General features: G+C 42.8%; 1 protein-coding gene across 2 annotated transcripts in view; it reads left to right on the forward strand.

Moving 5' to 3' along the window:
* Nucleotides 1-265: 265 nt before the first annotated feature.
* Nucleotides 266-17,321, forward strand: part of LOC139066180 (uncharacterized) — a 28,634-nt gene continuing 11,578 nt past the window's right edge. Inside the window, exons 1-2 of one of the 2 annotated variants that reach the window (XM_070548364.1) lie at nucleotides 266-1,064; nucleotides 1,208-1,320. In XM_070548364.1, coding sequence (XP_070404465.1) covers nucleotides 1,311-1,320 — 10 coding nt within the window. In that variant the 5' untranslated portion in view covers nucleotides 266-1,064; nucleotides 1,208-1,310. The remainder of the gene's footprint in view (nucleotides 1,065-1,207; nucleotides 1,321-17,321) is intronic. The other variant, XM_070548365.1, reaches the window with a different exon arrangement.

Below are 17,321 nucleotides of genomic sequence, written 5' to 3' on the forward strand. Positions count from 1 at the left end.
TTTTTATACAGATAGGTAGAGAGTAAAGTGCGGGGTAAACTAACCAATCAGAGGACAGGGAAGATCTGCCACTGACCACGCCTCCAGAGTGCCAAAACTCCTCACAGCCGAGCGAGCAGGAGTCAGAAACCGAGCGCGCAGAGGCTGCCGCGCGCGCACGTTTTCCTCTGCCGTGTGCTCGTTGGCAACGCGCGCACGCAGGTTTGTCACTTGTGCACATCCTTGTGCGCTCACAGACACAGTTTGCTCCCTCTCAGTGCACAAATGACCTCTCGCCATGTATATTTTCGCTCGCGAGTCCCGTTCACGCGCGCGCTGCCATGTATATTTTCGCTCGCGAGTCCCGTTCACACGCGCGCTGTGGACCCAATGCGCGTGCACGGGTTGTGGCACACTTTAAACGCCATAGACTTGGCTATTCCTAAACGTGCACATTAGGAGGTGTGGCTTTCGGCTCTTTCAGGAAGGGCGGGGGAGTGAGCAACAGCCGTTCAAATTTAAAAATCTCCTCCTCCTCACCTTGACGGTGTCATCTTACGGACCCTGCCTTTAATATTATTGTTTCTGTTTGTACACCTGCCTTTTTTGACATGCTCAGAATTCAACTGTAAATATTGATTCTTATGTAAGCCTGTAAGCAGCTAGGTGCTTTTGGAGAGAGGGACAAAAAACATTACGACAACTATTTTGTCTAAAAAACCACCAGCGGAAGTTATGTATGAGAGCCAGGTGGGTTTTATTCTGCTCCAGCAGGTGGCGCTAGTGCACCTTTACGCTGGTCATCGACCAACAGACGAAGTAGAAACCGGAAGCTGCTAGCAGAGCTAGCTTGTTGTTCTGGTGTGCGAGGACAAAATTTGAGGCTCTGCAGTAAAAATGTCTTCACTTCAGTCTCTGGGAGAGTTGATCAGCTAAAGCGACTAACTGCTGCTGCTGCAGAAATCTTCTCACCAGGCTGTGGAAACTTTCTTCTCCTCCTCAACAACTTGGTGGAGTTCTTTCCAGAACCAGAGAAGATATTCTGCGGTCTTCGTGACAATCGGAGCTCCAGAATCAGGTTGTGGGTGAGAAAAGCTTTTCTCTAGACTTCCTGCCCTCTGGATCTGCTGCTGTTCCTTTGGCCAGAACCAAAGCGTTGGATCTTTAATCTCCTGCGTTGTTCTGAAGCAGCATCTTAATCAGCTCTCCTGCTTTGTTTCTATTGCAGCTGTTAGCTAAACACGGCTAAAGAAAACCTGCTACCACTTCAGGATCATCCATCAGCTGGGACTGATTCATCGTGTGTTCTTCACCACCTGGACCTGGACAGCATGGACACAGGTACTGGTGGATGATTGAATATATTGTCAGTCTATTGTAACCCTGGCGTCAGATTAAGTTACCACTTATTCAAATAATAATAATAAATAGGCCAGACTCTAGGTCCAACAGGATTACCTTACAAATGACCAGTGAGTGGGAAATGGAATAGCTGGATCCAAAGAATGAGCAAAAAAACACAGTTGCACCAGATTTGGAATTTTACATAGAAATATGAAAATAGAACAAAAAATACAGCAGCTGCGATAGACATATAATTAAACAATTAGGCCTTTCCCCCTATATCAGTAAACCTAGTCAGGTTGAGCTCAAAGTCAGTCTTCTATTTGGTCGTAGTCTAGTCAAAAAGAGTCTCCTCGGTCTTGTAAAACTCGGGTTCAGTGGTCTGAGTGGTTACCACTGGAATGTTGGCTCAGTATAGAAGAATGATGTTCTCCTGATCGGGATTCAGTTCAGTTCGGGCACAGGCTCGCCATCTCCATCCGGAGAGAATCCAGGACTCCAATCCACTTCAGTCCCGTACCGAGCATAAAAACCTAGCCTGCACAACAATAATGCAATTATTGTTTACAGCTAAATAAAATTCTCATATCTTATTCTCACAGCTATAGCTTTTACAATCTTTTCTTTCTTCGTCCTTCACATTACCATAGTAACAATTTACATGCATGTACATTTCTTTTCTCAAAATACATTTTGGCAATACATGAAACAGTTTTTAACTCACGTAACTAATAGTTTGAATTTTTTTTTTCTTCAGTTTTTAACCAGTTTTTTAACAAGGATTATGATTAGCATGTAACCATAGAGTAATACAAAAATTACACAATAACAACATGATAATCAACAAAATTGACGTTTAAGATCCACAATATTCACATTCATTTGGAAAAATAAAACAAAAATAATTATTTGTTCCCTTCTGTTAGCAGAATTACCATTAACATCCATTAAAATGAACTCGTGGCTGGCCAAAGTCATTTAGCTTTAGTTAGCAGGTTGCTAGCAAAGCTTAGCGAGCACATGGCGTTAACTCACCAAGATGAGGTATTAGCGTGCTTGAAGCGCCAGCACAGCCACCTGGTCTCTCTAGCGTGGGCTCCACGCATCCCACTATAACACATAACCTAAATTAGCCGTCTAGAAAACTCAAATACTCTTAAACTTCTGTTCTGTATAGCGACTCACCCAATAAAAGGTATATACGGCTCGACTCAATCCCCTGAAATATGGTTCAGTGCGGCTCCTCTGCAATCTTCCTCCAGCTCTCCAAAGAGCAAAAAACGGCGCCTGACTCGCTCACCTTGTAGGAAGGCGGGACTAACGCCACTCTCAACAAATGAGAGGGCTAGTTTAACTCGACGGGAGCGCCAACCGGAATCAGGAACAAACTAAGGAATTACACTTCTATCTTTTCAGACTAAAAATATTTTCCAAAATTAAAGCATGGAAGTAAGCTGATACATAAAATAAAATTAAGGCGTTTTATCTACTGGGTTACTAGGGCTGGGGTTTAACGATTCTTTTTAAAACTATTATTCTGACGATTATTTTATCGAATAGTCGACTATTCTAATTACTATTTAGACAATTAATCTAATGATTATTTTTCTATTGCACAGTTAATAAAAACCAAAAAATCTCTAATAAATTCCTCAAAAAAAAATTGAATTGTTGCTGTAAGAGAATAAACTACAGACTTTCTATTTTGTATAACACTGCTTTTATTGTGTTGCGGTTGGTTATGTTCTGGTGACATGTAGAACTTGGGAGTGCCTGAGAGCTGGTTGGAGACGGAGTGTCTCCATGCTGCTTTGTTTTGGTCACTTATGTGCGTGAGGCGAGTGGTGTTACGACCCTTCCTGGGGAGTTTGGCTCTTGTGCAAAAAGGAAGGGACAATAACGGGATTTAAAAGTTAAAATGATGATCAGGTTTATTTACAACTACAAAAAAAACATAAATCTTTCCATCCACAGGTTGGGAATAATAAAACTAATTCTGCCTGTGGGGAATTAAAACAAAGTACAAATAAGTAGGGATGCCCCACTGGGCAAAGATTACAGGGTTCTGGACCAAAATAAGAATCTCCAAAGGTCCAAACTCTAAACTGGGCAGTTAAACCAAACTCAAGGTGATATTTTAAACTAAACTGAAAAACCCACGACACTCTAAATGTAATAAAAGGGAGATCTGCACCACAAAAAAGATGAACTCTAAACCAAAACGTAACAGCTTATCCCAACGCAAGAAGCTGTTAGTGAAAATGCTAACAGTAGCTTTACCAACGTTAAATTCAAGTTACCAAGTTTAAATAAACCAAAAACACCCAGCAGCAAACAGACCAGCACGGAGGAGAGACTGCTACCACCAAAACAGCTCTCCTAATGTCTGAAAGAAGCTCCTTTATGAAGGGAAAAACGCTCCCGGTGATGTTCTACATCTGCGGTAGAGACGGAGCAGCGCATCTGACCCCGGAAGTTGTTGTCTGTTGCCGGGAGACGAAGGCGGGCAAAACAGGAAAGGAATCTAGTAGCGGACAGACATTGTTCCGGGTCTTCGGTATTTGGTGGAGATGTTAGTGAAGGTGGAGAAGAGGGCGAACTAGAGGAAAAACAGGCAGATTCCTCCTCTATTTACAAACTCCTGGGGATGCAACAAGTGGGAGTGGTGTGTCGACTACCGGATCTGACATTGACAAATTTTTTAGAATCGAGCCGTCGACGTCATCGAGGCTTCGCTACAGCCCTATGGGTTACATTATGGTGGGACATTACAGTGAAATTATGAGAATGAGGTTCAATCTTTAAAATAATGATCTGTATATGTTTAGCACTACTGGGGTTCTAAACCCCCCCCAAAGCGTTTTACATCACAGTCATTCACTCATTCACAGACTGTTGTAGAACCTTGAAGTTTTAGAGTGAATAGATCTCTCCAATGAATGATTTGTGAAGCCAAGTATTGTGGTCATGTGACTCGTTTTGATCCAAATAGTTTTTTTAAGGGGAGTAAGGGGGTGTATGACACGTCTCACCTTTATGTTATTATTGTTTAATTTGATGCACTCCACCTTGAACTGCACCAATCCAGCAACTGCTGCATTTTAATAACTAGTATTAAAGGTGAATACACCAATATTTGCACAAGAATAATTTTTGTTTTAAACTCTCAGTGACACACTTTGCAGGGGGGGTTGGCATTTAACTTTTCTTGGCGTCTGGAAAAACATCTCCTTCTGCCCCCCTTTATTTAGGTCCAAGATCATTACTGGGCTGGCCCTATTAAACACCTTCTACACCCCTGCTTAGTAGACTTAATGAAGTATTTTTAAGCCAGTATAAAAATGACTGAAACCCAAATTTACATATTTGGCAGTATTGACCAATATCTTTGATTTAACTTATTGTTAAGAACATCAAGATGCATTACAGTGAACATTATAATAAAGAAGAAAAGAAGAAAATATCATTTCTATAGCGCCTCTCAAGATAAAAATCACGAGGCGCTTCACAAAAACAAAAATATAAAAATTGTAAAAATATAAAAAAGCATTTCGAAAATGTTTAAAAATATGTTTAAAATGAGCAAGAATAAGCTATTGCGATTTAAAAGAAAAAAATGTAAAGAAAGAGAGAGAGTGAATGGGAAAGAGGGAAATCAGTGGATCCTGAGGAAGGTGGAATAGGTGGGGAGAGCAGAATAAAGAGAGTGGTGAAGAAGGTCATACAAAAGCCAGCTTGAACAGGTTAGACTTCAGCTGCTTTTTGAAAGAGACCACTGAGTCCACTGATCTCAGGCTCAGGGGGAGAGAGTTCCAGAGTCTGGGGGCCACAGCAGCAAATGATCTGTCACCTTTGGTCTTTAGCCTGGTGCGCTGCACAACCAGTAGGCTTTGATCACTGGACCTCAGGGACCTTCTGGGGGTGTAGGGACTAAGAAGATCACCAATGTAAGATGGTGCTTGTCCATGTAAGGCCCTATAGACCAGAACCAGGATCTTGAAATGAACCCTGGAGTTGACTGGCAACCAGTGAAGCTGGAGGAGAAGCGGGGTGATGTGGATATATTTGGAGGACTTGGTCAGAAGCCGAGCACAGGCATTCTGAACCACCTGTAGACGGTTCAGGGAGGTTCTGCTCAGACACGTGAAAAGAGAGTTACAGTAGTCTAAGCGTGAGGAGATGAAGGTGTGGAGAACTGTCTCAAGTTCAGAGCGGGACAGAATGGGACTCAGCTTAGCAATGTTCCTGAGATGGAAGAAGGAAGAGCGAACAAGAGAACTGACATGAGAATCCAGGGTGAGAGCTGGGTCAAAGGTCACACCAAGATTCCTGACGGAAGGTTTGGTGTGGGAAGCAAGCTGACAAAGAGAGTCTCTGACTTTGGGAACCAGCTTGTCTGGGGCACAGATGAGGATCTCAGTCTTATTTTCATTCAGCTGTAGAAAGTTCCCAGCCATCCAGGCTTTGATAGAGTCTAAGCAGGTGTGTAACAGCTGCAGCTTAGACATCTCATGGGGCTTAAAGGAGATGTACAGTTGGATGTCATCTGCATAAAGATGGTAGGAGATTCCTTTGAAGGAGCTCAGGATGTGCTGAAGAGGAAGCAGATAGAGGAGGAAGAGATGAGGCCCCAGCACAGAACCTTGTGGGACACCATGGGTAAGAGAGGTGGTGGAGGACCTAAACTTGGAGACGGCCACAGAAAAGGAGCGCTCAGAAAGATAAGAGAAGAACCACTCCAGATTAGGTCCTGATAGGCCTACCCAGTCTCTCAGCCTCTCCAGTAGCAGGTGATGGTCAACAGTGTCAAAGGCTGCAGTCAGGTCCAGCAGGACCAGAACAGAACAGTCCCCTGCATCACTGTGAGTCAGAAGGTCATTAGAGACCCTAAGAAGAGCTGTTTCAGTAAAATGAGCTCTACGAAAACCTGACTGGAAGCTATCATAGATGTTATGTTCATCAAGAGCAGCTGTGAGTTGTTTAGCTACAACCTTTTCCAAGATCTTGGAGATGAACGGAAGTTTAGAGATGGGTCTGAAGCTGCTATGGAGAGAGGGGTCGAGACTCGGTTTTTTAAGAAGTGGGTGGATTACAGCGTTCTTAAAGTAAGCAGGGACCTGACCAGAAACCAGAGAAGCATTAATTATAGAGAGCACGCTGGGACCGATGGACTGAAAAGCACTTTTAAACAAAGATGAGGGTAAGATGTTGAGGGGGCATGCAGAGGTCCTCACAGAGTTAACTAGTTTGGTAAACTCAGGCAGAGAAACAGGAGCAAAGCTATCTAGGATGATGGGTCTGGTTGGAGTCAGGAGAGGCAGCGATAAGGCTGAAGGAGAGATGCTAGATCTAACCTTATTGACTTTGTCCACAAAGAAAGACAGAAAGTTCTCACAGTCTGTAACAGAGTGGATGGAGGCTGTAGGAGAGGCAGGAGAGACGATGCTGCTGATGGTGTTAAACAGCACCTTGGGGTTCCCTTTGCTCTGGGACACCAGGTTGGAGAAATAGGAAACCCTAGTGTCTCTGACTGCAGAGTTAAAGGATGTCAGAAGATCCTTTAGGTGCAGCAGATGGGCGTGGAGATGGGTTTTCTTCCACAAAAGCTCAATTTTTCTGCATTGGCGCTTCAGGCTGCGAAGGCTGTCATTAAACCAGGGAGTAGGGTTCACTGCAGGAACTGATCTGGTTCTGACAGGACAGATGTTGTCCAGAATGGAGAGGCAGTGCTCGTTAAACTGAGATGTTAAGGAATCTGGGTCGTTATCAGAAGAACAGGGTGGATCAAAAGAAGTAGAAAAATTGCTAGCTGTGCTCTCATTAAGAAAACGAGAACTAACCAGACGGCGAGCAGGAGGTGGGGACACAGAAACATCCTCAGGACAAACACTGTCAGCATTTAGACTCAGGGTAAAAACAAGGTCTAGAGTGTGCCCCCTGGTGTGTGTGGGGCCAGAAACATGCTGGGTAAAGCCGAAGGTGTCCATGAGGCTGGAGAAATTCATGGCAAAGTGATCAGAGGGATCATCAACGTGGATGTTAAAGTCACCAACAACCACCAGTTTGGACAGCTTCACAGTGGAGGATAGAAAGTCACTAAACTCCTGAAGGAAAGAACTGTTTGGACCAGGTGGACGATAGACCACAGCACAGTAGAACGGGTCTTTACGCCCGACTTTAATCAGCTGCAGTTCAAAGGAAGCAAAGTGACCAGAGGTTGTAGAGCTACATGGAAGATGGTCTCTGAAAACAACAGCTAGACCTCCACCACGACCAGAACCCTGGGGCTGGCTCAGAAAAGAATAACCACTCGGGCAGAGTTCAATCAGACCAGAATAATCAGAAGTTTGCTGCCAAACTTCAGTCAGAAACAGAAAATCCACGGTTTTAGACAGAATTAGATCATTGAGCAAGAAGGTCTTATTGCTAACAGAGCGGGAATTTAATAGAGCCATACTGAGTGAGGAGGAATCAGAAACTACAGAAACAGCTGGAGTTAGTGGACGTAAATTAGCAGGGTTAGATCCACGGTGTTTATAAAAGCCACTTATGGAGGGAACAGGAGAAACCACTGAGGAATGAGGATAAACCAACCTTAAAAAACTTGGACGGATGAACCGCGCTGCAACGCGGCCTGGCGGAAATGCGGAAGTAGTGCTCAGGTCACCAAACAAAGGACAAGAAGCTAGAAGATCGCGCCGATGTTTACCAGATAAACCACGCTTTAAGAGAAGTCTTATTCTCACCTGGATTCCTGCTCGTTTACCTCTTTTCCTCCGACGTTTTCCCGGGACCGGACAAACATCGCTAGAGGAGGTGCGCAGCTCTGGATCGTCGATTGCTTCCGGGCCGGTACGCCGCTCAGGTAAACAAACAGGATGGTACATCCTCGGTGCATCTTGGGCGATTGTGAACGAACGGAAGGACAAAAGAGTCTGGCGATCATAGGAGATGGTAGCAGAGACACTACTGAAGAGGATCGCAGACAGGAGCAAGGTGGAAAAGAGGAGGTTAGTGGAGAAAAGTTTGCCGGTGACCGCGGCGAAGCCAAGCACAGGCGCCATCTTGATAAAGTACATTTTTCTAGTGCAGAGAGGAGACAACCCATAGAAGCACTGATTTGATCTCATTTTAGAGAAAAATAGAACAGGTCAGCTGCATCTAATAATTAAAATTACTAACATAAACTCAGGAATCTGTTTCTTTGCTTCATTGTTCTGGTGCTGAAAACATCACTAATGCAGATCAAAGGACATACACAGATGAATGCACCTCTTACTAATTATTATTTGGAAATTAGTGGGTGTGGTTTACATCAATACATTATTTTAAATCTGAAATTAATATGAATTGATCAGAAGTTGCTATGTGTGTTGTTTATTTGAAAACAATTTACAGAGCAGCCTCAGAATTGAGATTAAATAGTTTTGATCACAATAGTAAAGGAACTATTACAGAATAGGGTTGTCACGGTAACCGGTGTAGCGGTAAACCCCGGTAAAAAAGTTGACAATAATAATAACCGTCTTGTTTTTAAAAATATATATTATCTCTGTGGGTTACCATGGCTGCGGTGTAGGCGCGGTGACCCTTACCAGCCACCGTATCATGTCAGGGTGTCCGCGGGTTTTTAAAAAGTATTAACAAGTGATAAATAAAAATAATCAAATTTAAGGCCATTAAAAGTGTTAAATTTGGTCTCAGAGGTATTATTTTTTCCAAATTAGGTATTTTTTTTTCAGACTATCAGGTGTCGTATTCTGAACATCGACATAGAAATATATTTCGAATGAAATGTTTTGAACGATTATAAAAACAAAACAAGCCAATTATTTGCTCCTCCCACTTGCACTGCCCTGAGTTGCAAATGAAGCGCTCCTCCCACAGTGTTGCCAACTTAGCGACTTTGACGCTGTTTCTAACAGCTTTTCAGACCCACTTCATAACTTTTTAAATCTTAAAAGTACCTAGCGAACACCTCAGAAACATCTCTGGTAACCCTTAGCTACTTTCTGGATAACTGTCGTCGACATTTCCTGCAGGTTAGCTAAATACTCCGCCTGCGCTCCTGACCGTTCTTCAGCACATTAGGAAAGGGAATGATGTAGTGATGTGTCAGTCGCTAAAGAAACAGCTCTCGGAGCCGGCTCCCTGTTGGATTAACCAGAGTGAGTGACACACACACCGTCTCTGTGGGCTCCTGAGCCGCTAAAAACGGCTAAATGTGCGCGCGCGGCGCGCTAAACACACGTGCAGCTTGCCCCTGATTTCTTTGAGACCGGGTTGGGGGGTGGAGGTGCAGCTGTGGTTGGGACAATTATTACATTAACTGATGGACTTGTAAATAGTTTATAAATAAGGTAGAAATAAGTTCCTCACGCTGTTAAATAATAACGAATCTCTCTGAGGACACTGTGCTAGTGCACTCTCCTACAGCACCTTGACATGACTAAATAAATGTTATGCAAAATTTTGTGAACATCAATTTATTTGCATTTATTTGTTATAAATGCCACTGTATAATTATTGTTGTCAGTATTTCCAAGATGTTGGTATTTGGGTCTGTACTGGTTAGACTTAAATGAGTTAAACCAAGGTCTATAGCCCTTGGGTCATACACTAGGAGCTATAAGTATATTGGTCTTTTTATACTGGGAATCAGGAGTTATTTAAGTGATCATCTTGTTTCTTGTTTATTTTTGCCCTGATTGTGCCCTGAGCAGTTTTATGACTGAATAAAAAAAAAAAAAACTACATAAATTGACAAATCGTCTTAAATAATCGAGATCTCAATTTCAGTCACAATAATCATGATTATTGTTTTTACCATAATCGAGCAGCCCTACTTTAGCATATCCGGTCACATAATGATGACGTCATATTAAGTGGTCGTTCTGCATCATTTCAGGCCTCGTGGTCAACTGTCTGAACCGCTGAACAGAAGTGCCTGGCTTATTTTCTAAGTAAAATAAATATGTGCAATACGTTGTCAACATCAGTGAGTCTCTAAGTCTATTTTTTTGTATGTTATATATGTTAAAATATGTGTAAATAGGTCACTGATTAACACTTGCAATTTAGTGTTGTGATTGTTTTAAAAAAATTCTGAAGGTAGTAAAAAAAAGTATTAAAAAGTAGTAAATTTTACTTAAGGATTGCTGTATATACCAATGTAATGATCTGAAGTTGTATATTAATACACTGTAATTAGATAGTTTAATGATCTGATTTTGTATATTTATACACTGTAATTAGATCTAAGTAATTAATCAGAAGTGGCTGTTTTTATCATCAGGGAGTTTACTTAAACACTTTGTATTGACTGAGAGACAAGAAAAGAGAGAGTTGGGATCGTTTAAGAATCTTTAATTTCTATAATTATAAATTCTTACAATCTACCAGGACTATCTCAATGATGAATGCATATGGATTTGGATGTTTCGTATTGGTGTGTGTGTGTGTGTGTGTGTGTGTGTGTGTGTGTGTGTGTGTGTGTGTGTGTGTGTTCAGAATCTCTATGCTGACGTAGCGAATCTGGTTGTTATGACTAGGCTACCACGAGGCTTCAGAAGCTGATGACATGAGCCGCCATTTTGCCGTATTTACGTACCCAGGGGGAGCCTCCCGTGTTAGATCAGGAATTGCCAGGTCCTTGGACCTTCAGAGGTACTGGAGCTGGTTGAAACAGCGGTCACAGCACACAACGCCCGTCTGAAGGGTCGACTCAGGTAGCATCGGCAGGCGTCAACAAGTTCACTCTTATTTTGAAGGAACGTCGTCTCGTTGGTTCAAACGACGGAAATCTCCAGCTTGACAGTTCTCAGCTTAAAATCGAAAATACAGCTGGCCAGTCTGTACTTCTCTTTTGGCGGTGATGGATTGAGAGCTGGTTGAAAACAATGTTGAGAGTATGGTGTAACTCCTTTGGAGCTCGGATCGAACAGAGCTGATGTTAACGTGGAACTGAACTTAAAATGGCGTTGCCTTATTTTATATACCCTAACTGTTTACAAATCTCAGTAAACCGGATTGGACGACTTTCATAAACAACCCAGATTCTGCCCTACCACAGACGAAAGTTCTGATTGGTTGAGAATAATGTGTCATGCGTTTCCATGGTAATGTAGATCAGTCTGTCTGGTGCAGCCCTGTTTATTCATTAAACACATAACTCATGACATCTTTATTTCACAGATCATTCACCTGATTATTAATGATCAACATATGCTCTGATTAGCTTTATCACGAATAAAATACTTTAATTAAAGGAAAGCGCTCTTCTTCTCTTCTTCTGGAATGTAAACATACTGAACCAAGCGTCCGACTTTGGTGATGTTACTGTGTGAAGGGGCAGCTGTTAAGGGCAGACCATTATAAGATTCATAACGCTACACCCTGCATCTGCTGAAGTTGCCGGCGGCACATGCGCGCTTTGTTGTTTACAACCAAAACTTTCTTGAAGCTAAAGCTGAAATAATGGTGAAAGGAGAAGACGGCAGCACGCAGGACATTTTTTATCCCTCAAAGAAGACAAAGTCGGAAGTACGGGCATCTTTTGGATATTTGAGGAATGCCGAGGGACAGTTGATAGAAGACGGCTATCCTGTTTGCAGCACGTGCAGAAAAAGTGTCTTTGAAAGGCAGCAACGCTTCAAATCTCATGACACATCTGCGTGACCATCACCCACAACTCTACAGTCAACGCAAGGCAAGCTAACGTTAGCGCTTTAGCTAAAATGCGTGATCCGAGGATTTGGGTTGAGGGAGAACGCAACGAGTTGCTATATAAAGCAGCCGCAGCGCCGCTACCTGCATATAAACCGTGTCGCGGACACCGCCATGTTGAAATGACGCTATGCATTACGGAGCTCCCAGGGGCAGATAAGAGTTGGTCTCTCTCCGAGAATAATTATGAATTTAACAATGATTACTGCCTGATGACATTTTCCCACATCTGCAAAGCTCACTGGAAGGACACAAACCGAGGACGATATGTTCCTGATATAGGGTTTATTACTCAAGTAAGGGTAAAAAAGTATCTGATTAGAAGGCTACTTGAGTACTGAGTATCATCTGATCTAATATTTTTAAAATGATGACATCAAACAGACAAAACATAAGATGTTATGGGCAAATATTGGTATTTTAAAGACTAAAGGAAAAAAATGTAAACAAATAAACAACATAATTACAAAATAACACATTTTAGGCAAAAATTAGACACAAACTGAGGACAATATTTTCTGACATACAGGGTTTATTTAATTGTGTGAAAGTGTAACACGTTTAAAAAAAATACCGCAATAATACCGAAAACCGTGGTAATTTTGGTCACAATAACCGTGAGGTTAAATTTTCACACCGTGACAACCCTAATACAGAACAAGTTTTTCAGTAAAATCAGAACATTAATATTTAAGTTTATGAATTAATTAATCTGAACTCATGCAGTAGGAACTAGGAAATATGAAATACTAGAACCATTTCATTTTAATTTGATTAAACTGATTTTTTTCCTAACGTTGTTGGCATTTTCCCCACACACAATTAAACAAAACAATGTTGATTGAGGTGTGTGTGAGAGAGAGAGGGGGAGAGAGAGAGAGTTAAAATAATAAATAAAAAAAAAAATCCCGACTGGAGCGGAGGCAGTGACCGACGCAGCACGAGCCGTTTTCAGCTCTGTCTTGTCAAATGCACCACGTATGTTACGAAAAAAGTAACTTTAAACTAGGGCTGCACGATATTAGGAAAACCTACGATAATCGATAACAGTGCTTAACACAAGCAAGATGGCGCCCATGAGTGGCTGTGCGTCTGCTAGGCTCCTGATCTGTTTTGGTTATTTGTTGTTTTTTATTGTTCTCTATCTGGTGCGGAGTCCCTGCTAACATATGATTGAGACTTACTGTTGTCGATCAGGTCCACGATGATCAACCTCCAGAACTCCGATACCGGACCCGCTTTCCCACCGCCTCTGGAACCTGGCATTAACCCAGATCTCGGCCCTCTGTTACCTGTCGGCCTGCCGCTGCCCAGGAGGCCATGGAAGAGGAAACGGGGGAAGAGAGCCGGCTTCTTCGTTCAGCTTCGAAAGGTCCTGAGAGGCGAAGCTCTGCCTGATCGCTGCTCCGCGTCGCGTGTCACTCAAGAACCCCTCTCCAGTTGTTGGTTCATATCAATTAAGAGTAAGAGAGCAGAGTAGGAAAAAATGAAAGGACCGAATAAAGAAAAAACGAGAAAAAGAACAGAATAGAGACCACGAAGAAAAGAGGCTGTGTTGTGGCGGATCCAACAGAAACTTAACGGAGTTGGGCTGATCTCGCTGCTAAATGGAGCCCCTGATGCGGGACGCTACCTGAAGGGGTGGGAGACAAAGAACCTCCGCGGGCGTAGCCTGGAGTCGCTACGTAGCTTAGCCCGCCAGCCGCCCGCCATTATCGTGTCCGCGGCACACACATCGCCAGATTCCTCCGCGAAAGTGATGTTGATTAACGCGCGCTCCATCGCCAACAAGTCTCACATCCTCAACGATCTGTTATGGACCAAAAAATTAAACTTTTTGTGGATTTCCGAGTCGTGGCAGCGCGAAAATGACGTCACTCATCTCCGTGAGCTCTGTCCTCAAGACTGCTCTTTCTTCTCTGCTCCACGGACCACAGGCCGTGGTGGAGGAACAGCTGTTATCTTTAAGAAACACTTTTCGTGCCAAATTATATCCTCAAACTCCTACAGCTCATTCGAGATGATCATGATTAAAATTGGTCGAGTTCAACCAGTTTATGGAATTCTGGTCTATCGCCCACCTGGATCTACTTCATCCTTCCTGTCTGACTTTCAGGATCTCCTATCTTCAACTATTAAACTAGACAGGATAATCATTGTTGGAGTTTTCAACATCCACGCTGAGGATCTATCTAACAGCTCCACTAGGGAGTTCCTAAACATGATGAATTCTTTTAATTTCTCTCAACACGTGTCTGGTCCCACTCACAGAGCAGGCCACACCCTGGATCTGGTCTTTTCCTACGGACTTCTTGTTGATGAGCTGCAGATAAATGATGTTGTGTTCAGTGACCATAAGTCAGTTTCTTTTCATATCAACCTAAATTCTGAATCTCTTTTACCAGTCTCTGCTAAGCAAAGACGTATTATCAACAGTTCTACCATTTTAAATTTCTCCTCCCTCTTTGACTTTGTACCTCCTTCCTCTGATGACGTAGAGCTCCTTACCAACTCATTTAATGATCACTGCCTCAAAATTCTAGATCAGGTCGCCCCTTACAAAACCAGCCGCAGTTCCAGTGCCTCTATTTCACCCTGGCTGAACAACCTGATTCTTGAACTTAGACGCTCCTATAGAAAAGCGGAACGACGGTGGAAGAGGACAGATCTGGTTGTTCATCGCGAATATTTTAAAGAACTTCTCGAGTCATACAACGAAGCTGTAGAAAATGCCAGGTCTTCTTTCTTCAGCAACCTCATATGTCAAAATAAGAATAATCCTAAGGTTTTGTTTGATACCATCTCCAGCATCGTTTCTTCTCCTCCGCAGCAGGCTCAGCTATCTTCAGCTGATGACTGTAACAGATTTCTCCACTTTTTTGAAAACAAGGTGCTGAATCTGAGATCCAGCATTCCACCAGCCCTCGTCCCCTCAGGAGGGGAGGCCCCCCAGTGCTCCGAGTCTTTCACCTCCTTCTCCCCAATTACACTAAATGACTTAACCTCAATAATCAGTCAGATGAAACTCTCATCATGCTCATCAGATATCTTACCTCCCTCTGTCTTAGTCGGGTCCCTTTTCTCTATCAGTCCATCTCTGTTGACTATAATCAACAGCTCACTGAGCCAAGGCTGTGTTCCATCTTACTTTAAAAATGCAGTAGTGACTCATCTCTTAAAGAAACCCAACCTTGACGCCAGCTCCACCAGTAACTTTAGGCCCATTTCTAAGCTACCTTTCATCAGCAAAGTACTTGAGAAGGTTGTTGAAACCCAACTCAGATCCTGGTTTTCTAAGTCAAAGATCTCTGACCCCTTCCAGTCTGGCTTTCTGAAGCAGCACTCAACTGAGACTGCTCTAGTAAGGGTGCATAATGACCTCCTGATGGCTGCTGATGCAGCGAAATGCTCTGTCATGGTCCTGCTTGACCTCAGTGCAGCTTTTGACACTGTAGACCACAACGTTCTACTAAACAGGTTAAAGGCCCTGGCTGGGATTTCAGGTTCTGCTCTAGACTGGCTCTCTTCCTATCTCACTAACAGAACATTCACAGTGAAGTCAGAAACCTTCTCCTCAGACACTGCCTCTCTAACATGCGGGGTCCCACAAGGTTCAGTTCTAGGGCCTCTACTATTCGCATTCTATATTCTTCCCCTAGCTGGCATCATTCAGTCTTTCCCAGACATCTCCTACCACATCTACGCTGATGATATTCAGCTCTATACGTCCTTTATGCCACACCAGTTGGACATGCTGGCCACACTTGTACTCTGCCTGACCCAGATCAGTAACTGTCTGTCCAGCAACTTTCTTGTCTTAAATGCTAACAAGACAGAGACCCTGATCGCTGCACCCCCGGAACTTCAGCCAAAAATCGAGCAAGAAATTGCCTCTTTATGCCCATCAGCCAAGGCCAACATTAGAAACCTAGGAGTTATTTTTGATCCAGCTTTAAGTTTAGACTCACACGTCAAAACATCTCCCGCTCTTGTTTCTTTCAACTGAGAAACATTTCAAAAGTCCGTAAACTGGTTTCTACTGCAGATCTGGAAAAAATCATCCATGCCTTTGTGTCATCATGCTTAGACTATTGTAATAGTCTTTTTGCTGGTCTCAGCAAAACCTCCCTCTCACGCCTTCAAGCCATCCAAAATGCAGCAGCCAGACTCCTAACCAAATCCAGCAGACGAGCTCACATCACTCCAGTTTTACAGTCCCTCCACTGGCTCCCGGTAGAATATAGAATACAGTTTAAAGTTTTAGTCCTGACCTATAGAGCTCTTAACAACCAGGCTCCAAGCTACCTATCTGAGCTTTTATCCCCACACATCACCTCTCGGAACCTTAGATCCACATCTGAAAACCTCCTGGCTGTTCCTCGAACCAGACTGAAAACCAAAGGGGACAGGGCCTTTCAGACTATTGCACCCAGACTTTGGAACAGTCTACCTTCAAATCTCCGTCTCTCTAACACTGTAGAGGTCTTTAAAAATCATCTAAAAACTCACCTTTTCATCCAGGCGTTCCCTCCCTAAATGTTTCAAAAAGATGGCTTTGTTCGGGTTCACACCTTCACTTTGTTTATACTCATGATTTTATTTTTTACGTTTATCACTGCTATTGTTTTTCTGATGTTTTTATTGGTTAGAGGTATTTGCCCTGACCTTTATCATGTTGTACAGCGCTTTGTGATTTATATCTGTGAAAGGCGCTATATAAATAAACTTTTACTTACTTACTTACTTACTAATAACCGGACCATAAGGAAGTTCATGATGCTGGAAGAGCAGCCTTTCTCTGTGGTGGAAGAAGAACCAAGTTTATTCATACAGCACGTGTCCCAGACCGAGGTCACGAAAGGAATCACAATAAAACGCTGAAAAATAATACAATGAGTAGAAAACAACAGGCTCCGCCCACTGCTCAGTCACTAAGTAACCCACTACTAATAATAATAATAATAATAACAATAAATCTCCCAAAATGCTAATTAGTAAGATTCCTTTGCTTTGTAGTGCTCTAGCCTGCTGAGAGGTTAAAAGTGAAAGATTGTTACTGACAGCAGCTACATCTAAGTGTTTATTCATTTTCCTTTTGACTGAATAGTTGCTGATTTTATCTTGGAGACGTTTCTCCTCACATCAGCTTCAGATCTAAAGCTTGGGTTGTGAGTAGGAGGCTTAGAAGTTCTGGTCAGAAACAAACACGCTGATTGTGATCGAAGTTTTTATTGTTCCTAAAGTAGAAATCTGTTTTTATCTAAATGAAGTTC

Source organism: Nothobranchius furzeri, chromosome 2, assembly GCF_043380555.1.
Source record: "Nothobranchius furzeri strain GRZ-AD chromosome 2, NfurGRZ-RIMD1, whole genome shotgun sequence".
Lineage (NCBI taxonomy): Eukaryota > Metazoa > Chordata > Actinopteri > Cyprinodontiformes > Nothobranchiidae > Nothobranchius > Nothobranchius furzeri.